Raw genomic sequence first — 25,312 nt, forward strand, 5'->3', positions numbered from 1 at the left:
CAGGAATATATTATGGGGATAATCTTTATGTGTAATTTTCGCACACCCTTAATCACAGTTCTACCAGCTCAGTGGCCTGTAGAATTGTGACCTAGTTTGCAAGATCCCGTGTCGGCCTGTGGTATTGCATCCATCATGGAATGTTCAGAGATTACTTTATCCTTCTTAAAGATGTATGAACATATACGTTTATGTGTAAATATTAGGTGCATGTTGAGTATGTAGCTCCGCCCACTGCTTGAGTCACAGACTACCTGCCATCAGAGTGCTGTAGTCCAGTAGGTACAGTTGCACACTGCAGGGCCTTCTCCCTGGTCAATCTGATTTTGCTCTGGGTGCCCCTACTGGCTGCCCCAGCTGTGCCCCACTTCCCTGGCATTGCCATCTCACTAATTCAGTTATTTCATATTAATATTAAATATTTCTTCTTGCTACTCAAATTCTTAATTAATTAAAGACACTTTAAAGAGTAAATCCATTTGGGATTCAATTTGCATTATCATCATTAGGAGCTGGCCATGGATCGGTGAATTCAATATCCAGTCCTTTATTCCAATACAAATCCATGTACAGAGCTATTCTCTGTCCTGCTCCTGAGCTGTTCTCTTTCCTATGGTCCCTTTTGTAAGTGAATCTAATCTCCCTCTGCTACTTACCCAAGTACACAACTATTACTTCCTGCCCTTGGGCTGTTCTCTTACCCAGGGTCAGGCCCTTTGTCTTTGGAACAGGGTTAACAGCATAAAGGAGTTTCACAGAGATCCATCTAGGTGTCAAAGCTCTAGCAACCACTCTCCTGATCCAGCAAACTATTTGGTACCAAACCTACCCCATGCCTGACCTAGGAAATGAAAAAGCAGGGCAACAAGAATTACAGAGAATTACTTACTAGGAGGGGTCCTAATGGGATTATTAATGGGATTATGGGGGGTTTTATCCCCAAATTACCTTTTAGGGCTCTGGCACACGGAGAGATTAGTCGCCCGTGACAAATCTCCCTGTTCGCGGGCGACTAATCTCCTCGAATTGCCATCCCACCGGCGAAAATGTAAGTCGCCGGTGAGATGGCACACGCTGCGCAGGCGATTTCGGCAAATCGCCGAAGTTGTCTCGTGAGGCATTTTCGACGATTTGCTGAAATCGCGCCGCCGCGTGTGCCATCCCACCAGCGACTTACATTTTCGCCTGTGGGATGGCAACTGATGGCAACTCGGGGAGATTAGTTGCCCACGAACAGGGAGTTTTGTCGCGGGCGACTAATCTCCCCGTGTGCCAGAGCCCTTAGGGTGAAGACACACGGAGCTACTAGTAGCAGCTACTTGTCACGGCTACTAAAATAGACAATGCTGATCATTTACTGATGTCCCTACGTGTGTTTTAGCAGAGGCAATTCTCAGTATTGTCTATGGCAGGGGATTTTCTGGAGTTAAGTAGCCGTGAAAAAGTAGCTGCTACTAAGTAGCTCCTTGTGTCTTCACCCTTATCCTTTGGACACAATGCAGATAAGGACATTTTGCCCATAGCTCTGTGGCTGTTGCTAAAAGGCCTCTTCCATCACCCCAAACAGCCTTTCAGTGTCAGTGACAGGTTCTGATCTTATGATTCAATGTATTTTATTTATCGAGCCGGAACTGCCCATACAGGGACAAGAGACTTGCCCACCCCGTGCACATTCAATCCATTTACAAAGCCCCTCGGTGCCGGCATTTTACTGCTCTCATTGCACAGAGAGACCTTTACTTTCACAAGGGGAATTTCATTTTCTCTAATGATAAGGGATAGCCATTGGCTGACCTTTAATGTATTTGTGCTGAATCTTAGATCTCACTTCTGTCCCCTTATAAATCAGTGCAGGCAGCCTTTGTTCCTAAGAGAAACCATTCATCCCCTTTATTCATTTAATTTCTGCCTCTGAACACTTGTCTGTTAGCTGGAAAGCCCAGTGCCCCCACTGATCTGCCTAATCACAGTGACGTCTCATTGAGACAATACTTTCCTATAGAGCTCTGCCCTTTGCAGTTGGTCACTTACAGCTGCTGGTCAACTTTGCAATTTTTCCTGGGCTGTTGTCTTTCCCATGGTCAGTGAGGGGCGGAGCCAATGGCGTGCTCCCTAGCTACGTTGATTGAGTGAAGTTTATTAAATCCATAGTTGTCACTTTACCATTTCCAAGCGTGGACATATTAAATCCACATTGAGCATGCCTAATTAAGCAAGCTAATTAGGAAGTTAATTGGGATTGAGCGTGCCCATGAATTTGCTGCCTAATAGCTATGTAGCGGGGGTATTTAACACGTGCCTGGTTTTATAAAGGGCAAGTAGCAGGGGCTTTGTTACTCATTGCCATTCAGTGACACTCTGCTGGTCCCTGTAGTTATAAAGGGGTTAACTCTTTACACTGGAATTATTCCTTAAAAGACAGAAAGCATTAACTCTCAGTAAATATGGTCGTCTTTGGTTGCTATGGCAGCCACTCAGCAAGCACCTCAGGGTCTCAGCTGTGTTTCAGATCTGCCGAGTCACAATATTTGATAGTGTGATACACTAGTATAGACCGCCCAACCCTTTCCCAATGCAGAAATATATAAATATATCTGGTCAGTATCCAGAACAAATAGACACATCCCCAGCCAATCACTGCTTGTCCTTGCATAGGAATAGGGGTACAGGGCTGACACTATGCTTACTGATATATTATGATAAGGGGTAGCCCCTCAGCCAATCACAGCTTGTCCTTGCATAGCTATAGGGGTACAGGACTGACACTATGCTTACTGATATATTTTGATAAAGGGTAGCATCTCAGCCAATCACAGTAGATGTTATTGTATGGATAGGCACTAACTAAAGGAAGGAATATTTACCTTTACGCACAGATAATTCCCTTGTATTTTGCTCATCCATTTAAATACTGATCTTTATACAGGTATAGGACCCGTTATCCAGAATGCTCGCGATCAAGGGTATTCCAGATAATGGGTCTTTCCGTAATTTGGATCTCCATACCCAAAGTCTACTAAAAAAAACAATAAAACATGAATTAAACCCAACAGGATTGTTTTGCCTCCAATAAGGGGTAATTATATCTTAGTTGGGATCAAGTACAGGTACTGTTTTATTATTACAGAGAAAAGGGAATCATTTAACCATTAAATAAACCCAATAGGGCTGTTCTGCCCCCAATAAGGGGTAATTATATCTTAGTTGGGATCAAGTACAGGTACTGTTTTATTATTACAGAGAAAAGGGAATCATATAACCATTAAATAAACCCAATAGGGCTGTTCTGCCCCAATAAGGGGTAATTATATCTTAGTTGGGATCAAGTACAGGTACTGTTTTATTATTACAGAGAAAAAGGAATCATTTAACCATGAAATAAACCCAATAGGGCTGTTCTGCCCCCAATAAGGGGTAATTATATCTTAGTTGGGATCAAGTACAGGTACTGTTTTATTAATACAGAGAAAAAGGAAATTCATTTTAAAAATATGAATTATTTGATTAAAATGGAGTCAGGCTTTCCATAATTCTGAGCTTTCTGGATAATGGGTTTCTGGATAACGGATCCTATACCCAGGGGCGGGCCAAGCCCTAGGCAACCCGGTCGGCCAACTACGCCCACCTCCCCCCCCCCAACAGTGCATGCGCGCCAAAGCACAGGAGGAGGGGCAGGGGGGGGCGGTGCGATTCGATCGGTCATTGCCTCCACCGCTAATGTTAAGCGGCGGAGGCAATGACAAAGTAGCACTAGGGGTAGGCAGGAGAGGTTGCTGCCTGGCGCCCCCCAATCATTGCGCCCTAGGCAGCTGCCTCTTCGGCCTACCCCTAGTTCCGGCCCTGCCTATACCTGTACATGGCTTCTGTGTTATCCTTTAAGTCTTGTTTCTGTGAGCGCTGGGGGTGTGAGCAGACTCCTTATTAAGCAGAAATGGACAGGAATGAATCACCCCCTCTGAGCAGTCCTGCCACCTCCCCCATTACATAAGCTGTACAGTGAGATGTACCGGTGCCTATTGATTATGCTGGAGTGTTTATACGTGTGATGTCATACGCGTGACGCAGGGCCCCATACAGCTTTCATTAACTTACCTCTCAGCTGCTGCGTGATTCACCTACTTCTCATATCTGGGTTATTAGTGAGACAAATCCTCCTTCCCCGACACTCTGGGTACTTATTTCTTCCGGTACTGCCATTCTCTGAGCATAGAACTGGGGCTCAGTTACACACACTTCTTATTATCCTATAGGGATTCCCCTGTACTAAGCACAATTCAGCAGGAACAGCCCCCTAAGTTTGCTCATAGCCTGTACAGAGAGATACCATAAAACTATGGCACATAGGGATTCCCCTGTACTAAGCACAATTCAGCAGGAACAGGCCCCTAAGTTTGCCCATAGCCTGTACAGAGAGATACCATAAAACTATGGCAGCATAGGGATTCCCCTGTACTAAGCACAATTCAGCAGGAACAGCCCCCTAAGTTTGCTCATAGCCTGTACAGAGAGATACCATAAAACTATGGCACATAGGGATTCCCCTGTACTAAGCACAATTCAGCAGGAACAGGCCCCTAAGTTTGCCCATAGCCTGTACAGAGAGATACCATAAAACTATGGCAGCATAGGGATTCCCCTGTACTAAGCACAATTCAGCAGGAACAGTCCCCTAAGTTTGCTCATAGCCTGTACAGAGAGATACCATAAAACTATGGCAGCATAGGGATTCCCCTGTACTAAGCACAATTCCGCAGGAACAGCCCCCTAAGTTTGCGAGAGAAAAGTTACACAGCTCCAAACCCAGTTCTGTAGCAGGACAAATAATTTGTCTGGGGGAGGCTTATTAGCCAGTTAGGGTAAGTCCTATTATGGGATGTTTGGAGCTAAACTGCACATTGTTTTCATGAGCAGAATTGTTTGTCTTCCAACATTCCTGCACATTCATTTCAGACTTTTCCTAAAAGACCAGTGAGTGAGAGCAGATTTCATAATTCATCTCTGCCGTAGATCAGATTATTAGAACCTGCATGGAGTGACACCAACCTGTAGCCAATCAGAGCATTAGAACCTACACAGGGTTACACCAGCCTGCTGCCAATCAGATCATGAGAACCTGCATGGGGTGACACCAACTGGGGGTAGAAAGCTGAGGTACAAGATAGATACAATAATGCAAGACTGTGAGGGTCTTTAGGGCAAGATGGAGACAGTAAGACAAGATTGAAGCAATAGGATAAGATGGAGACAGTAGGGCACGATGGATAAAGTAGTACAAGGTGGAGACAGTAGGGGAAGATGGAGAAAGCAGGGCAAGATGGAGACAGTAGGGCAAGATGGAGACAGTAGGACAAGATGGAGACAATATGGCTAAACAGATACAGTAGGACAAGATAAGAAGTAGACAATAGGGCAAAATGGAGACAATGGGGCAAGGTGTAGACAGTAGGGCAAGATGGTGAGAGTAAGGCAAGATGGAAAAAGTAGGGCAAGGTGGAGACAGTAGAACAAAATGGAGACAGTAGGGCAAGATGGAGACAGTAGGACAAGATGGAGACAGTAGGGCAAGATGAAGACAGTAGGACAAGATGGAAACTGTAAGACAAAATATAGACAGTAGGGCAAGATGGAGACAGTAGAAGAAAATGGAGACAGTACAACAATATGGAGAGAGTAGGACAAGAAGGAGGAAGTAGGATAAGATGGAGAGAGTAGGGCAAGATGGAGACAGTAGGGCAAGATGGAGACAGCAGGGCAAGATGGAGACAGTAGGGCAAGTTAGAGACAGTAGGGCAAGATGGAGACAGTAGGGCAAGATGGAGACAGTAGGGCAAGATGGAGACAGTAGGGCAAGATGGAGACAGTAGGGCAAGATGAAGACAGCAGGGCAAGATGGAGACAGCAGGGCAAGATGGAGACAGTAGGGCAAGTTAGAGACAGTAGGGCAAGATGGAGACAGTAGGGCAAGATGGAGACAGTAGGGCAAGATGGAGACAGTAGAGCAAGATGGAGACAGTAGGGCAAGATGGAGCCAGTAGGGCAAGATGGAGACACTGCTCAACCACTATGTTTCAGTGATGACAGAAAGTTCAGCACCAAAAGCTGGAGATATGTCAGTCCGTTGCTGCTAACACACTTCTGAAAAAAAAAGCAAAATGTTTAAGGGCCCCTGCGGCAACCTCGGCCATGTAATCCCGTGCCTGGGGTGGGTTTTGACGAATGCTTCCCATGCCCTTTGCTAAAATATCTGGTGCTATTTTTATTACCATCGGATAGCTGCGCAGGATAAAGGCTATATTGGCCGTACAAAATGCACAAGGATAAATTGCCATGGAAACCACACAAAGATTTCATATCAAAAGGAAAAAATATACATGGAATTACGTTAAAACTTTAAAGTTCCAGTGGCTAAATATAACAGCAAAGTCTAGTCGCTAAGGGGAGGAGGAGGAAGTGCAAGCTCTTCTGGCGAGCAGCTAGCAAGGGGCAACTCAGTCTCCGGATAACATGGGGTGCTTAGAGTTGCAGTTTAATGACATTCTGTAACAATGAAGTATCTGTGGTTAGAGATGGAATGCTCTGTACCAGCCGCAGATGCCTGTCTCTGTATAACAGAGGGACTTGCCCATAGAGCTTCCATTGTTCCCTCACAATGAGCAGAAATGGCCAGAAGGGACAATGGTTCTTTGTAGGCCCAGTAACATACAATTACAGTATATATATATATATATATATAACCTGGCCGTCAAGTTCAAGTTGGCCACTGCTTTATCCAAAATATCTGCAGTGCTTTCTAGCAACACCCCCTGTGGACTAGATGGGGTGCATAATAGTCCTGCATATAATAAAATCTATAAAGTAATTTGCAATAAAGTATCTTCCGCAAATGGAAAATGTAACAAAAACATCCCTGCAACTCTTGCGCTCTCTTTCCCATGGTCAAGCAGGGGGTGGGGCTTGGAGCAAGTTAAAAAACAAGTATTACGCCAAGGAAGAATAATATACAGATTTAAGAGCCCCCAACCATAGGGGCTCATTTCTATCAGCCCTTTTACACTGCCACTACTGAAAAGTACCTCTATTTGATTTATCAGCACTCACACCATATCACCATGACCACAGGAAAGAGAACAGCCCCAACCTCAAAAATAAATTGTAGTCTGTGCCTTGGCACAGTGCAGCCAGCACGGAGAAGACACAGATCCAGAGGAATCCAAATTTAAGGGAAAGTCATCCATGTAGTTGAGGTCAGTGTTTGCTGCAGGGTAACGTGCCTATATGTATAGGACAAACCGTGGCACGATGGGCACAACCGTAGATGGTGGCAGAAGTGAATCAGTGGGACCTGTGACTTGCAGCCATGCTATTGTGGTGCCCGTTCCGAGTGCATAATCCAGAAGGATCATGGGGAAGAAACTGATTGTCTTGGCAGTAGCCCCTGTGGCTGGGGAGAAGGGGCGGGGGGGCTCCAGCTTGGCATTTCCATGGGTTTGTTGCTTTTCTCATTGTAGAGATATTTCCAGCCAGGCTGTCACACTCCATAGCTTCTCCCCTGAACCCTGAAGGCTGCTGGGTCCCTGTCCTGTCTGCCCATCAAAACTGGTTATATACCCATGGGGGGGGGGGGGCAGGGGAAAGTGCAGATAGTCTAAGGAGGGAATACAAAGCTCAGACTGGGTACCTATTGCATTCCTACAGCTGTCCATGCTGATTAGGGCAGAGGTAGAATCTTCTCTGTTCAAGCCAGTCCCTAGGTAGGACCATGAGAAGGAGAGCAGCCCATAAGCAGGAAGTATAGAGAATCAGAGCTCTGTATTTGGGTAAGTATAGGGCGGAGATTGACTTCTCCCTAAGTGTACTCTCCTTTTAAATTGACCCCATATTCATTACATATCATGGGTAATAAGGATAGCTGATATACAGCAATGGGGTGGGGGTAGAAGAATAGCAATGTTATGGCAGGGGAGTGGTTATTCTGCACTTGGCGCTGGCAGTGAGTGATTCCCTAGGAGACATGGGAATGAATTCACTTAGCCATTACCAGCGATTAGAGAGGAGATGTATCCAGCCCCAGGGACATGGCGAGTAAATTACCCACACCCCTCTCCCCTGAGAGACGCTGGCTCTATGAATTGATGGGAGTGTTTAACCATAAGGTGCTGCCAGCACAACCTTAAGCAAATCCACTGTAAACTGGGGTTCCTATCTGCCCTTTAACTTACATTTGCCATAGCCTTCCTATATGCTTTGGCTTCCATGTACTGTATATATATACTGTGTATATATATATATATCTATAAAAAAAAATAAAAATATATATATATATATAGAATGAGAGAGAGGATAATGTACCCCCTACTGTAAATGATAAGGATATTAGAAGTCACTGAGGGGTTCTTTGCCCATATAAAGGCACAAGGCTGCAGGCTGAGTTATACAGGGAACTCTGAGTATCACTCATGTATTATAAGGGATAATGTACCCCCCTACTGTAAATGATAAGGATATTAGCAGTCACTGAGGGGTTCTGTGCCCATATAAAGACACAAGGCTGCAGGCTGAGTTATACAGGGAACTCTGAGTATCACTCATGTATTATAAGGGATAATGTACCCCCTACTGTAAATGATAAGGATATTAGCAGTCACTGAGGGGTTCTGTGCCCATATAAAGGCACAAGGCTGCAGGCTGAGTTATACAGGGAACTCTGAGTATCACTCATGTATTATAAGGGATAATGTACCCCCTACTGTAAATGATAAGGATATTAGCAGTCACTGAGGGGTTCTGTGCCCATATAAAGGCACAAGGCTGCAGGCTGAGTTATACAGGGAACTCTGAGTATCACTCATGTATTATAAGGGATAATGTACCCCCTACTGTAAATGATAAGGATATTAGCAGTCACTGAGGGGTTCTGTGCCCATATAAAGGCACAAGGCTGCAGGCTGAGTTATACAGGGAACTCTGAGTATCACTCATGTATTATAAGGGATAATGTACCCCCTACTGTAAATGATAAGGATATTAGCAGTCACTGAGGGGTTCTGTGCCCATATAAAGGCACAAGGCTGCAGGCTGAGTTATACAGGGAACTCTGAGTATCACTCATGTATTATAAGGGATAATGTACCCCCTACTGTAAATGATAAGGATATTAGCAGTCACTGAGGGGTTCTGTGCCCATATAAAGGCACAAGGCTGCAGGCTGAGTTATACAGGGAACTCTGAGTATCACTCATGTATTATAAGGGATAATGTACCCCCTACTGTAAATGATAAGGATATTAGCAGTCACTGAGGGGTTCTGTGCCCATTAAAAGGCACAAGGCTGCAGGCTGAGTTATACAGGGAACTCTGAGTATCACTCATGTATTATAAGGGATAATGTACCCCCTACTGTAAATGATAAGGATATTAGCAGTCACTGAGGGGTTCTGTGCCCATATAAAGGCACAAGGCTGCAGGCTGAGTTATACAGGGAACTCTGAGTATCACTCATGTATTATAAGGGATAATGTACCCCCTACTGTAAATGATAAGGATATTAGCAGTCACTGAGGGGTTCTGTGCCCATTAAAAGGCACAAGGCTGCAGGCTGAGTTATACAGGGAACTCTGAGTATCACTCATGTATTATAAGGGATAATGTACCCCCTACTGTAAATGATAAGGATATTAGCAGTCACTGAGGGGTTCTGTGCCCATATAAAGGCACAAGGCTGCAGGCTGAGTTATACAGGGAACTCTGAGTATCACTCATGTATTATAAGGGATAATGTACCCCCTACTGTAAATGATAAGGATATTAGCAGTCACTGAGGGGTTCTGTGACCATATAAAGGCACAAAGCCAATGGCCAAGTGCTTTTATACATAATAATGTTTAATACACACATTTCAGTGAGTCATGTGACACAAATTACATTAATAAGTACCTATTTTAACTGATGATACTATGATTGTATATATTTTACAGAGCCAAACCTGCCAAAGGGTGTGCATTAGAGCTGAAACTTTAGTTGGGTTAATGCACTTTCTGTGTTTATAATTTTCTGATTAAGCCCTGCGTTGTGCCAAACTGTGTTCAGTACAGGTGCAGACTGGCATTTGCTTCTCACTACCCTGGCAGCACCGCTGCCTGTAGAGGCCTCTGCAACTCAGGCTGCACTTTTGCCTCCATTCAGACAAACAATAGCTCTTCTGATTTCCCACTTAGCGAGGCAATTAATTAGGCCAAAGGTTCAGATCTCTGAAGTCAGACCCAGCAGTGAGCTGTTTTCCCCACTGTTAATAAATCCGCTCGGCGACATCCAATCAGAATGTATTATTCTCCATGACCCCTATAGTAAGTGAATGGTTATAAGGATAGAGATATATGAGAGGGTTGCTTGGCAACATGTACTGTCTGACGGCGTCCCCCATAACTTAATAAGAAGGGACATTACTCACGGAGCAGCCAGCCTGCAGTAACGGCCCTGCTTGCTAAACTGCCATGCCTGTATGTGCTGTACCCCAGCCTTCTCTCTGCCAGGGCTCAGTGGGTCAGTTTTATAGTTGAACTACAACTCACTGAACCTCCTGACTGCCAAAGGCCATATTGTAAGGAATGATGGCTATGTTAAGCATCAGATGGACTCAAAAGAGACTGAATGCGGCCTCATATAGAGTAGGACTGTCCAAACTTGTTCCTCTGGTTCGATAGAAATACAACTCCCTGCCCCTGGCAACAGGAGGGTAAAGGGCTGCAGGCGGCAACACTGATATTGTTATCATCTCTTTTCTTAAAAATGCTATTTTGTCCTAATGTCTCCATCTTGCCCCTACTGTCTCCATCTAGTCCTACTGTCTCCGTCTAGTCCTACTGTCTCCATCCTGTCCTACTGTCTCCATCTTGCCCTACTGTCTCCATCTAGTCCTACTGTCTCCGTCTAGTCCTACTGTCTCCATCTAGTCCTCCTGTCTCCATCTTGCCCTACTGTCTCCATCTTGCCCCTACTGTCTCCATCTAGTCCTACTGTCTCCGTCTAGTCCTACTGTCTCCATCTAGTCCTACTGTCTCCGTCTAGTCTTACTCCATCTTGCCCATAACGTCTCCTTCTAGTCCTACTGTCTCCATCTTGTCCTACTGTCTCCATATAGTCCTACTGTCTCCATATAGTCCTACTGTCTCCATCTTGTCCTACTGTCTCCATCTAGTCTTAATGTCTGCATCTTGCCCCTACTGTCTCCATCTAGTCCTACTGTCTCCATCTAGTCCTACTGTCTCCATCTTGTCCTACTGTCTCCATCTAGTCTTACTGTCTGCATCTTGCCCCTACTGTCTCCATCTAGTCCTACTGTCTCCATATAGTCCTACTGTCTCCATCTTGTCCTACTGTCTCCATCTTGCCCCTACTGTCTCCATCTAGTCCTACTGTCTCCATATAGTCCTACTGTCTCCATCTTGTCCTACTGTCTCCATCTAGTCCTACTGTCTCCATCTTGCCCCTACTGTCTCCATCTAGTCCTACTGTCTCCGTCTAGTCCTACTGTCTCCATCTAGTCCTACTGTCTCCGTCTAGTCTTACTGTCTCCATCTTGCCCCTACTGTCTCCATCTAGTCTTACTGTCTCCATCTAGTCCCACTGTCTCCATCTTGCCCCTACTGTCTCAGTCTAGTCCTACTGTCTACATCTTGCCCCTACTGTCTCCATCTAGTCCTACTGTCTCCATCTTGCCCCTACTGTCTCCATCTAGTCCTACTGTCTCCATCTTGTCCCTACTGTCTCCATCTAGTCCTACTGTCTCCATCTTTCCCTACTGTTTCCATCTAGTCCTAATGTCTCCATCTTGCCCTACTGTTTCCATCTAGTCCTAATGTCTCCATCTTGCCCTACTGTCTCTATCTTGCCCTACTATCTCCATCTTGTCCTACTGTCTCCATCTTGTCCTACTGTCTCCATCTTGTCCTACTGTCTCCATCTAGTCTTACTGTCTCCATCTTGCCCTGCTGTCTCCATCTAGTCCTACTGTCTCCATCTTGCCCCTACTGTCTCCATCTAGTCCTACTGTCTCCATCTTTCCCTACTGTCTCCATCTTGCCCTACTGTCTCCATCTAGTCCTACTGTCTCCATCTAGTCATACTGTCTCCATCTAGTCCTACTGTCTCCATCTTTCCCTACTGTCTCCATCTTGCCCTACTGTCTCCATCTTGCCCTACTGTCTCCATATTGCCCTACTGTCTCCATCTTGTCCTACTGTCTCCATATTGCCCTACTGTCTCCATCTTGTCCTACTGTCTCCATCTAGTCCTACTGTCTCCATCTTGCCCTGTTGTCTCTCAAGCACCACTTTGCCACAGCCTGCCAAAAAGCCTGGCAGCTTTACAAGACAAATTTGTGTTTTTCTAAGCAGAAATGTGTGTGTAGAGAGAGCACTTTTACCCTTGCACTAGCAATCTTGCCATTAGCATTGGGTCTGCAGCCTCAGACAGCAGATGGGTGCGTACAGTACCTATAATTTCAGTATTAAAAAGTAGGGTATTTAGGCCACACCCAGTCCTGTCCTGACCACTTCGGCACCCACAATCTGGCGTAATTAGTTCAAAGGCATGTTTGTATGGAATGTAGCTGCAGCCATAGGAATTTGAGAGTTTTTGGGGGGATGATCTGGATTGTGTAGGATAGCATGTGAATTGCAGCACGTCGCTAGGAGTGAGGATTCCAGCCAGGCTGTTAGGAGTTAACTGTTAAGCGCACAATAATTATAGAGAAGGAGTTTCAAGGGTCTGGAGGGGGACGTGGGGGAGACAGCTGTGCTGGGGATGAGTGGGAATCACAGGGAAGGTGCCAAATTTGTTTTCTGCCTTCATGAATTTCCTCAGATTTAATAAAAAATGCTTGTGGCAGGCGTGCGACAGGACACCAGGGAAGCCTGCGGTGGGACTCGTAAGGGAGGGGTCAATATCTACACTGAATGGAGGTTACTGACTGCTGCAGAGAACTCAGGTGGAACAGGGGCTCTCAGAACATCCTTAGTCACCCACCCCTTCCCATAGAGAGCTTCTAGCAAAATTATTGTACCTAAAGTTGACAAACTGCCCACAATCTGTGTCAGACTCTGCTCCATATCCTACAGTCAGTCCCTGAAAGCACAGATGGGCTCATCTGCCTAAACTGGGGGTTTGTCCAAGTTGGCTAGCTACCTGCCCATTGGGCTTGCTTGTGACCAGCTTTAGGTCACATTTTAGGTTAAATTGTGCAAATTCAAGATGAAAATTATTTGGTAAAATAGAAAAAAAGGGTGAGAAGTAGTTCTCAGTGCCAGGGAGCTGCTGCAAAAGCCAAAAGAATGCAAGCATGCATTAAACAGGGGCCAAAAGACCAAAAGGACAATCTTGCAATGAAGTTTAACAAATGGACAATGGACTTTTTGCTCAAAAAAGCAAAATTTCTCCTTTTTTTGGTTGGTAGACTTCTGGGGGGTCTCTCCTCTACAGTAAAACCATGTGTGATTTAACTGTGTCAGTGTAGGTACTATGTAAATGTGCAAGCTCATGAGTAGGGTGCACTCCTGTTGTATCTAATGAGAAATCTTTGTCCCACTTCAGATTCTGGAGAGCTTGACCTCTGCTGGGAGAGAACTCATGTGAATGTGGATCTTCAAGAGACTTCCTCAGCTGTCCGTTGTATTATCAGCTTCGTCAGAAATGAACCTTTGGCTCACAAAGCTTATACATTGGTTCTTCACTCAAGGATCTGTCTCATCAAGGATCCCAGGCACACCATGACCCTCAGCATCTACCCATTGTGTTTGGGGCTGACTAATAAACACCACGTTGTGAGCTGAGGAATGGCCTCTTTGGACCTGCCTTATCGGTGCCCTAGGTGTGGTGAGCACAAACGTTTCCGGAGCTTGTCCTCATTGAGGGCTCACTTGGAATACAACCACACCTATGAGACCCTCTATGTCTTGTCCAAGACCAATAGCATTTGTGATGCCGCCGTCTTCCCCATAACCAGTGAGGCTGCTCTGTTGACCCCAGCACACCGTAGGGACGTCTTTGAGAGCACATCTTTCCAGGGAAAAGAGCAGATATTTACCCGAGACTTGGTCCAAGTTGAAGACTTTAGTCCGTCTTCTTCTCGTTACACTCAAGAAGTGGAGATCCCTCTAGCGGACATATTCACTAAGACAGCCATGGCCTCACACTCCCCACCCCCTGCAGCAGTGGCAGCTGCAGCAGCCGCATCAGCGGCAGTGGACGCTGCTTATGAGGAAGGGCTTGCTAGGTTAAAGGTCCGAGCCTTTGAGAAGCTGGAAGTGGACAAGCGACTAGAGAAACTGACCGAGGAAGTAGAACAAAAGATAGCCACCCAGGTTGGCCGGTTGCAAGTAGAGCTAGAGAGGAAGAGCTCGGAGCTGGATAAAGCAAAGCAGGAGAGTGTGCGGCTGAGCCGAGAGAAGCAAGAGCTGGAGGACAGGGCCTCTGAGCTCACAAGGCAGGTGGACGTCAGTGTGGAAATGCTGGCCTCACTCAAGCAGGACTTGGTGCAGAAAGAACAGGAACTCACCAAGAAACAGCAGTGAGTATTACATAGTTAGGTTAGGTTGAAAAAAACAAACCCCAGTGTGCATGTGTTACTCTTACTCTTCCCCTTCATCTCCTCTGCACCCATACTCTTACTCTTCCCCTTCATCTCCTCTGCACCCATACTCTTACTCTTCCCTGTCATCTCCTCTGCACCCATACTCTTACTCTTCCCTGTCATCTCCTCTGCACCCATACTCTTACTCTTCCCTGTCATCTCCTCTGCACCCATACTCTTACTCTTCCCCTTCATCTCCTCTGCACCCATACTCTTACTCTTCCCTGTCATCTCCTCTGCACCCATACTCTTACTCTTCCCCTTCATCTCCTCTGCACCCATACTCTTACTCTTCCCCTTCATCTCCTCTGCACCCATACTCTTACTCTTCCCCTTCATCTCCTCTGCACCCATACTCTTACTCTTCCCCTTCATCTCATCTGCACCCATACTCTTACTCTTCCCCTTCATCTCCTCTGCACCCATACTCTTACTCTTCCCCTTCATCTCCCCTACACCCATATGCTTACTCTTCCCCTTCATCTCCCCTACACACATACTCTTACTCTTCCCCTTCCTCGCCCCTACACTCATACTCTTACTCTTCTCTGTCATCTCCCCACACCCACTCTTACTCTTCCCCTTCATCCCCCCTACACCCATACTTGAACCCTTCCCCTTTGTCTCCCCTACACCCATATGCTTACTCTTCCCTGTCATTTCCCCTACACCCATACTCTTACTCTTCCCCTTCATCTCCCCTACACCCATACTTGAACCGTTCCCCTTTGTCTCCCCTACACCCATACTCTTACTCTTCCCTATTATCTCCCCTACACCCATACTCTTACTCTTCCCTGTCATCTCCCCTACACCCATACTCTTACTCTTCCCTGTCATCTCCCTTACACCCATACTCTTACTCTTCCCTGTCATCTCCCTTACACCCATACTCTTACTCTTCCCTGTCATCTCCCTTACACCCATACTCTTACTCTTCCCTGTCATCTCCCTTACACCCATACTCTTACTCTTCCCTGTCATCTCCCTTACACCCATACTCTTACTCTTCCCTGTCATCTCCCTTACACCCATACTCTTACTCTTCCCTGTCAGTTCTTCTATACAATAATGTTCTTTATCTTCTCACCTACATCCAGACTTACCCACACCATATAATCTCGCCTACACCTACCCCTTAGTTCTCCTTCTATCCCCACATAAAACAAACACAGAGCCGTGCAACAGCAGCACAGTCACTCGGTTCTAATGAGCTGTTGTCCAGGCCATATTTTGTGAGCCACCCACTTGTTTACTGTCGCACAAGGTAACACACATTCTTTACCCACTTCTGTGATGTCGCAATCTATCAACAAGTCCTTTTCTGATGTCTGTATCTGTTAGTATATGTATGTTATCTGTGGGTTGGATGTGTACAACCTTCTATTGTACAGCACTATGGAACATGTTGGTACTTTATAAATATGTCCTAATAATGACAACAATAATGAGGTCTGTTGCTGCCGCTCTTATCATGCCCTATGTACATTACCAGCCTGCCTGCTATAGACCTGTGGCCCTATGGACTAATGGCAGTAACAGCTACAGACTACATTGCATGATCAAAATAATGATGGGAAAGTGTCTGCATGTTCACACAGTTTGGTTCTGTGCCACCCTGTGAGCATTGGGAAGGGAGATTAAATGTGTAATTAACTGGGTATTTCATGCAAAGCTGTGCCAGTGCATAATGGATACACTCATTTAATGAAGACTGATGCACGGGCAGCTGTTAGTTAACCAGCAAACAGGGCTTTACAGAGAAACAGAATTTATGGGTTTTCAGAAGATACTGAAAAGCTGCAAGTAGGGAATGCTGAGCTAAAGTGTTACTGTGCCATCTTCCCCTACTAATAAATAATAAAGATATACATGTCTCCATCATGCTCTGATGTTGCCACCTTACCCTACTATATCCATCTTGTCCAACAACTACTGTCTCTCTCTTGTCCTACAAATAGTGTCATCATCTTGCCCAACTGTCTCCATCTTCTCCTACTGTCTCCATCTTGCCCAACCGTTGTTATCTTTTCCTACTGTCTCCATCTTTTCCTACTGTCTCCATCTTTTCCTACTGTTTCCATCTTGTCCTACTGTCTCCATCTTGTCCTACTGTCTCCATCTTGTCCTACTGTCTCCATCTTGCCCTACTGTCTCCATCTTGCCCTACTGTCTCCATCTTGTCCCTACTGTCTCCATCTTGTCCTACTGTCTCCATCTTGCCCTACTGTCTCCATCTTGCCCTGCTGTCTCCATCTTGCCCTACTGTCTCCATCTTGTCCTACTGTCTCCATCTTGCCCTACTGTCTCCATCTTGTCCTACTGTCTCCATCTTGTCCTACTGTCTCCATCTTGTCCTACTGTCTCCATCTTGCCCTACTGTCTCCATCTTGTCCTACTGTCTCAGTCTTGCCCTACTGTCTCCATCTTGTCCTACTGTCTCAGTCTTGTCCTACTGTCTCCATCTTGTCCTACTGTCTCAGTCTTGTCCTACTGTCTCCATCTTGTCCTACTGTCTCCATCTTGTCCTACTGTCTCAGTCTTGTCCTACTGTCTCCATCTTGTCCTACTGTCTCAGTCTTGTCCTACTGTCTCCATCTTGTCCTACTGTCTCCATCTTGTCCCACTGTTTCCATCTTGTCCTACTGTCTCCATCTTGTCCTACTGTCTCCATCTTGCCCTACTGTTTCCATCTTGCCCTTCTGTCTCCATCTTGTCCTACTGTCTCCATCTTGCCCTACTGTCTCCATCTTGCCCTTCTGTCTCCATCTTGTCCTACTGTCTCCATCTTGTCCTACTGTCTCCATCTTGTCCTACAGTTTCCATCTTGTCCTACAGTCTCCATCTTGTCCCATTGTCTTCACCTTGCCCTACTGTCACCATCTTGCCCTACTGTCACCATCTTGCCCTACAACTACTGTCACAATCTTGCCCTTTTATACCGTCCCACCTATAAATGTTGAAGTACTTGACCCAGTGCATTAACTCCTTTCTGCAGACAGCTTTTATTGGTAATCATCTTTTTGGCTCCCCCCTCCCCATGCGCTTGCTTTGGCGCCTGATCTGTATGACGCAAGTGTAATTTAGGTGACAAAAGTTTCTATTTAATTCTCAGAACTCCTGTGAGAAAGATATATTTATATTCTGAGAGGTGTGAAAGGGCAAAGAAAATCTACTTCTGGAACTATTGAATAGAGCACTGTCGTGCACCACTGCAATTGTGCAAAAAGATGCCATGCAATTATGTTAACATAGGTATTCCCCTGTACTAAGTACAATTCAGCATGAACAGCCCCCTAAGTTTGCTCATAGCCTGTACAGAGAGATCCAATAAAACTATGGCACATAGGGATTCCCCTGTACTAAGCACAATTCAGCAGGAACAGCCCCCTAAGTTTGCTCATAGCCTGTACAGAGAGATCCCATAAAACTATGGCACATAGGGATTCCCCTGTACTAAGCACAATTCAGCAGGAACAGCCCCCTAAGTTTGCTCATAGCCTGTACAGAGAGATACCATAAAACTATGGCACATAGGGATTCCCTGTACTAAGCACAATTCAGCAGGAACAGCCCCCTAAGTTTGCTCATAGCCTGTACAGAGAGATACCATAAAACTATGGCACATAGGGATTTCCCTGTACTAAGCACAATTCAGCAGGAACAGCCCCCTAAGTTTGCTCATAGCCTGTACAGAGAGATACCATAAAACTATGGCAGCATAGGGATTCCCCTGTACTAAGAACAATTCAGCAGGAACAGCCCCCTAAGTTTTCTCATAGCCTGTACAGAGAGATACCATAAAACTATGGCAGCATAGGGATTCCCCTGTACTAAGCACAATTCAGCAGGAACAGCCCCCTAAGTTTGCTCATAGCCTGTACAGAGAGATACCATAAAACTATGGCAGCATAGGGATTCCCCTGTACTAAGCACAATTCAGCAGGAACAGCCCCCTGAGTTGGATCATAGCCTGTACAGAGAGATACCATAAAACTATGGCACATAGGGATTCCCCTGTACTAAGCACAATTCAGCAGGAACAGCCCCCTAAGTTTGCTCATAGCCTGTACAGAGAGATACCATAAAACTATGGCAGCATAGGGATTTCCCTGTACTAAGCACAATTCAGCAGGAACAGCCCCTAAGTTTGCTTATAGCCTGTACAGAGAGATACCATAAAACTATGGCACATAGGGATTCCCCTGTACTAAGCACAATTCAGCAGGAACAGCCCCCTAAGTTTGCTCATAGCCTGTACAGAGAGATACCATAAAACTATGGCAGCATAGGGATTCCCCTGTACTAAGCACAATTCAGCAGGAACAGCCCCCTAAGTTTGCTCATAGCCTGTACAGAGAGATACCATAAAACTATGGCAGCATAGGGATTCCCCTGTACTAACACAATTCAGCAGGATAAAATAAAGAGTATAGTACTTTTTCTCTTTTCTGGCATTTGCCAGAATTGCCAGCCCAGCCCTGCTAGGGAGAGACCATGATTGTATAACAACTAATTACTTACCAATCCAAATCTATGCCCAGAGTCCCTTCCTTGTGCCCATAATTGCGCCACGTGACCCAGTTAAACGCTCGCTCAGTGATCACATTGGCATGACATTTAGAGGGAGGAAGCTGATGGGGATGAGGGTGATGAAGGGCTTATTTTGTATATTTATTTCTGTACCTGCTAACGACATCTTCGTTACTGCGCCACAACAGGGTGTTTGCCTTCATCTCCTCTTTTAATCTCTCGTTCCGATATGTGAAGTGTTGATTTAATGTATAAGTAATGAGCGCGGATACTCAGTAAGTAATGGGGAGATGCCGGTGTCAGTCAGGGAGAGGCTGGAGCTGCGAGGATATAAAGAGGATGAGACCCTTTCATCTCCTAACATCACAGCATGGCCGCTGCCTGCCGGGAGTGGGAGGGGGATGCACAATAGGATTTATCAGCGGGCAGCGCGGCCTTCTGTGCCATCCCCAGCCAGAGAATGCCACGGGCTAATCTCAAGGAGCCACAGAATGCCACGGGCTAATCTCAAGGAGCCACAGAATGCCACGGGCTAATCTCAAGGAGCCACAGAATGCCACGGGCTAATCTCAAGGAGCCACAGAATGCCACGGGCTAATCTCAAGGAGCCACAGAATGCCACGGGCTAATCTCAAGGAGCCACAGAATGCCACGGGCTAATCTCAAGGAGCCAGAGAATGCCACGGGCTAATCACAAGGAGTCAGAGAATGCCACGGGCTAATCACAAGGAGTCAGAGAATGCCACGGGCTAATCACAAGGAGCCAGAGAATGCCACCGGGCTAATCTCAAGGAGCCAGAGAATGCCACCGGGCTAATCTCAAGGAGCCAGAGAATGCCACCGGCTAATCTCAAGGAGCCAGAGATTGCCACAGGCTAATCTCAAGGAGTCAGAGAATGCCACGGGCTAATCTCAAGGAGCCAGAGAATGCCACCGGGCTAATCTCAAGGAGCCAGATGCCACCGGGCTAATCTCAAGGAGCCAGAGAATTCCACCGGGTAAGGAGCCAGAGAATGCCACAGGCTAATCTCAAGGAGCCAGAGAATGCCACCGGGCTAATCTCAAGGAGCCAGAGAATGCCACCGGGCTAATCTCAAGGAGCCAGATGCCACTGGGCTAATCTCAAGGAGCCAGAGAATTCCACCGGGTAAGGAGCCAGAGAATGCCACAGGCTAATCTAAAGGAGCCAGAGAATGCCACAGGCTAATCTCAAGGAGCCAGAGAATGCCACCGGGCTAATCTCAAGGAGCCAGAGAATGCCACCGGGCTAATCTCAAGGAGCCAGAGAATGCCACCGGGCTAATCTCAAGGAGCCAGAGAATGCCACGGGCTAATCTCAAGGAGTCAGAGAATGCCACGGGCTAATCTCAAGGAGCCAGAGAATGCCACCGGGCTAATCTCAAGGAGCCAGATGCCACCGGGCTAATCTCAAGGAGCCAGAGAATTCCACCGGGTAAGGAGCCAGAGAATGCCACAGGCTAATCTAAAGGAGCCAGAGAATGCCACAGGCTAATCTCAAGGAGCCAGAGAATGCCACCGGGCTAATCTCAAGGAGCCAGAGAATGCCACCGGGCTAATCTCAAGGAGCCAGATGCCACCGGGCTAATCTCAAGGAGCCAGAGAATACCACCGGGTAAGGAGCCAGAGAATGCCACAGGCTAATCTAAAGGAGCCAGAGAATACCACGGGCTAATCTCAAGGAGCCAGAGAATGCCACGGGCTAATCTCAAGGAGCCAGAGAATGCCACAGGCTAATCTCAAGGAGCCAGAGAATGCCACCGGGCTAATCTCAAGGTGCCAGAGAATGTCACAGGCTAATCTCAAGGAGCCAGAGAATGCCACCGGGCTAATCTCAAGGAGCCAGAGAATGCCACCGGGCTAATCTCAAGGAGCCAGAGAATGCCACCGGGCTAATCTCAAGGAGCCAGAGAATGCCACGGGCTAATCTCAAGGAGCCAGAGAATGCCACGGGCTAATCTCAAGGAGTCAGAGAATGCCACCGGGCTAATCTCAAGGAGCCAGAGAATGCCACCGGGCTAATCTCAAGGAGCCAGATGCCACCGGGCTAATCTCAAGGAGCCAGAGAATTCCACCGGGTAAGGAGCCAGAGAATGCCACAGGCTAATCTAAAGGAGCCAGAGAATGCCACAGGCTAATCTCAAGGAGCCAGAGAATGCCACGGGCTAATCTCAAGGAGCCAGAGAATGCCACCGGGCTAATCTCAAGGAGCCAGAGAATGCCACCGGGCTAATCTCAAGGAGCCAGAGAATGCCACGGGCTAATCTCAAGGAGTCAGAGAATGCCACGGGCTAATCTCAAGGAGCCAGAGAATGCCACTGGGCTAATCTCAAGGAGCCAGATGCCACTGGGCTAATCTCAAGGAGCCAGAGAATTCCACCGGGTAAGGAGCCAGTGAATGCCACAGGCTAATCTCAAGGAGCCAGAGAATGCCACAGGCTAATCTCAAGGAGCCAGAGAATGCCACCGGGCTAATCTCAAGGAGCCAGAGAATGCCACCGGGCTAATCTCAAGGAGCCAGATGCCACCGGGCTAATCTCAAGGAGCCAGAGAATGCCACGGGCTAATCTCAAGGAGTCAGAGAATGCCACGGACTAATCTCAAGGAGCCAGAGAATGCCACCGGGCTAATCTCAAGGAGCCAGATGCCACCAGGCTAATCTCAAGGAGCCAGAGAATTCCACCGGGTAAGGAGCCAGAGAATGCCACAGGCTAATCTCAAGGAGCCAGAGAATGCCACGGGCTAATCTCAAGGAGCCAGAGAATGCCACCGGGCTAATCTCAAGGAGCCAGAGAATGCCACCAGGCTAATCTCAAGGAGCCAGAGAATGCCACCGGGCTAATCTCAAGGAGCCAGAGAATGCCACGGGCTAATCTCAAGGAGTCAGAGAATGCCACGGACTAATCTCAAGGAGCCAGAGAATGCCACCGGGCTAATCTCAAGGAGCCAGATGCCACCAGGCTAATCTCAAGGAGCCAGAGAATTCCACCGGGTAAGGAGCCAGAGAATGCCACAGGCTAATCTCAAGGAGCCAGAGAATGCCACAGGCTAATCTCAAGGAGCCAGAGAATGCCACGGGCTAATCTCAAGGAGCCAGAGAATGCCACAGGCTAATCTCAAGGAGCCAGAGAATGCCACGGGCTAATCTCAAGGAGCCAGAGAATGCCACCGGGCTAATCTCAAGGAGCCAGAGAATGCCACCAGGCTAATCTCAAGGAGCCAGAGAATGCCACGGGCTAATCTCAAGGAGTCAGAGAATGCCACGGGCTAATCTCAAGGAGCCAGAGAATGCCACCGGGCTAATCTCAAGGAGCCAGATGCCACCGGGCTAATCTCAAGGAGCCAGAGAATTCCACCGGGTAAGGAGCCAGAGAATGCCACAGGCTAATCTAAAGGAGCCAGAGAATGCCACAGGCTAATCTCAAGGAGCCAGAGAATGCCACCGGGCTAATCTCAAGGAGCCAGAGAATGCCACCGGGCTAATCTCAAGGAGCCAGAGAATGCCACCGGGCTAATCTCAAGGAGCCAGAGAATGCCACCGGGCTAATCTCAAGGAGCCAGAGAATGCCACCGGGCTAATCTCAAGGAGCCAGAGAATGCCACCGGGCTAATCTCAAGGAGCCAGAGAATACCACCGGGTAAGGAGCCAGAGAATGCCACAGGCTAATCTAAAGGAGCCAGAGAATACCCTTACCTTTCTATGCAAGACCTCTCCTGCTCATATTCCTGTGTCTTGTTCAAACCACTGCCTGGTTTCTAGGATAATAAGACCTTAGCAACCAGCTGTTGAAATGCTTAACTGGAGAGCTGCTGAACCTAAAGCTAAATAACTCAAAAACCATAATAAATGAAGACCAATTACAAATTGTCTCAGAATATCGCTGCCTATGTTATATTAAAAGTTAATTCAGAGATGATCTACCCCTTTAAGAGGCTCTTTTTATTCCGTCCAACAGGGAGGTGTCAGAGATCGACCTTTTCCTGAAGGAGACGGCGAGTCGGGAAGCGAACGCCAAGGTGCGCCTGCAGCAGTTCATCGAGGAGCTCTTAGACCGAGCTGACAGGGCAGAGAAGCAGCTTCAGATCATCAGCAGTTGTGGCTCCACTCCCAATGGCAGCTTGGGGAGATGCAGTGTGACCGGGTACAAGGTGCCACCCAGACAGGTATCTGGTGAATACAAGGGTATTGCCTTCCCTCCGGCCTGTAATGTGTGGGGTGGATAGAGGGTTGCAGAAATTAACCTTTACAGTTGTGCCAGTGATTAGAATTTACCCACAATGCATTTGTTTGGCTTCTTTCCATAGAGGGAGCGACATGTCGGAGCTGTTTCTGCTTCCCATGGCTCTTACTCGGTTGCTAACAATCAGCGCTCCTCTTCCATTGGGTAAGCCTTACTATACCCGGGGATGGGGGCCTAGTACCGTATATACTCGAGTATAAGCCTAGTTTTTCAGCACCCAAAATGCTCTGAAAAAGTCACCCTTGACTTATACTCGAGTTGGGTGCCATGGGTCCCCCCAGACTAGCACCCTCTGTCCTTTGTGTCAAATTAGGCCACCCGCAACCAGACCCTCCAGTGCCTATTGTTTTTGTTGACCCTCTTCACCCCTTCTGTTTTTCTTTGAAATATATACCCCACTGATGCCTCAATTAATGTAATGTTATTGGTATTTATTTTGATTATTGAAACTTAGCAGGAGCTGCTGCATTTCCCACCCTAGGCTTATACTCGAGTCAATAAGTTTTTCCGGGTACCTCGGCTTATATTCAGATTGGCTTATAATCTAGTATATATGGTAGATAAATGAGGATTCAAATATATCCCACCAATCAAAGCATGAGGATAAAAATGTGATTTTCCTCCCATGGCTCAGGGCCTCTGGCAGAGTAAAGACTGTATCCCAGAGCTCCGGCTGTTACGAAAGTGATGGCGGGGAGCAGGCAGGGGGCGAGGACAGTATGGAGGGCCAACGATATACAGGGAATAACCATGGAGAAGACAGCAGCTTTGAGAGGAACAACAACACTCGCAGCTCAGGCCTGCGCAGACAGGCAATCCAGAACTGGCACCGGCGGCCCTACCGGAACAGCACGGAAGGAGAAGAGGGAGACATCTCTGATGTGGGCTCCAGGACTACTGAGTCGGAGGCAGAAGTCTGGGAAGAGGAGAGCGTTGGGTCGGCAGAGCTGAATTCCAACCGGGCATCAGGAGGCTGCAGGCCCAAAGGTGGGTGCTGGGTTGGAGGGAGTGTATGGGAATGTAACCAATGGAGGGAAAGTGTGACCTAAATCTCATTGTCTGTGGCTAAATTCTGATACTTCTATGGTTCTGAGCCATGGGGTGTGTATTCCAGGCATTAACAGAGTGCCTTGTCAATCACAATACAGGAGCCGCCCACTGGTGTTGCTAAAGGCAGAAAATGGCAGATAGTAGCAGCCACCCTCTGATGCTTCAAACAAATTATACTTTTTTCAGAAAGCAAATGAAATAACAATGCAGCAAAGCTTCTTTAGTCCTGTATGTTGCATATCCCTTAGCGATAAGCAGTGCAGCAAAGCTTCTTTAGTCCTGTATGTTGCATATCCCTTAGCGATAAGCAGTGCAGCAAAGCTTCTTTAGTCCTGTATGTTGCATATCCCTTAGCGATAAGCAATGTGTGATTGCAGGGCGCTGTGATGGGCGGATCCAGAGGCCGGAGAAGGGAAGCCCGTCTCGTTCCAACGAGGTGATCAGCCCAGAGATCCTAAAGATGAGAGCGGCACTGTTCTGCATCTTCACCTACCTCGATACCAAGACATTGCTGCGGGCGGCTGAAGTCAGCAGAGACTGGAAATTCGTAGCTCGACATCCAGCCGTATGGACTCGTGTGTTCCTAGAGAATGCCAGGGTGTCTCCAAAGGTAGGCAAGAGTGTCTGTCTGTCTGTCTGGCCTTCTCATCTTGTCTTTCTGTCCATCCATTTATATATGTCTTTCCATCTGTTATCTATATCTTCTCTAAGCCATAATAGTACAGTCAATGGTCCAAGCTGGGCAGGCTCACTTTACACCAGTCTATCAGATCATCACTTTGGACCACACTCTTTTTGGCTTCCCAATTGCTGGTTTGTCAGTGGGGCAGTAACCATGGCAACT

General features: G+C 47.0%; 1 protein-coding gene across 2 annotated transcripts in view; it reads left to right on the forward strand.

Annotated features, from left to right (window-relative positions):
• The window catches only part of fbxo41 (F-box protein 41), a 61,268-nt gene that overhangs the window by 30,765 nt on the left and 5,191 nt on the right, over window positions 1–25,312 (forward strand). For both annotated transcript variants that reach the window (NM_001079043.1, XM_031901725.1), the window contains 5 exon segments: window positions 13,588–14,563; window positions 23,134–23,341; window positions 23,483–23,562; window positions 24,053–24,405; window positions 24,846–25,078. In NM_001079043.1, the coding sequence (NP_001072511.1) occupies window positions 13,830–14,563; window positions 23,134–23,341; window positions 23,483–23,562; window positions 24,053–24,405; window positions 24,846–25,078 (1,608 nt within the window). In that variant the 5' untranslated portion in view covers window positions 13,588–13,829.

Source organism: Xenopus tropicalis, chromosome 1 (genome assembly GCF_000004195.4).
Source record: "Xenopus tropicalis strain Nigerian chromosome 1, UCB_Xtro_10.0, whole genome shotgun sequence".
In the NCBI taxonomy this organism is placed as follows: Eukaryota; Metazoa; Chordata; class Amphibia; order Anura; family Pipidae; genus Xenopus; species Xenopus tropicalis.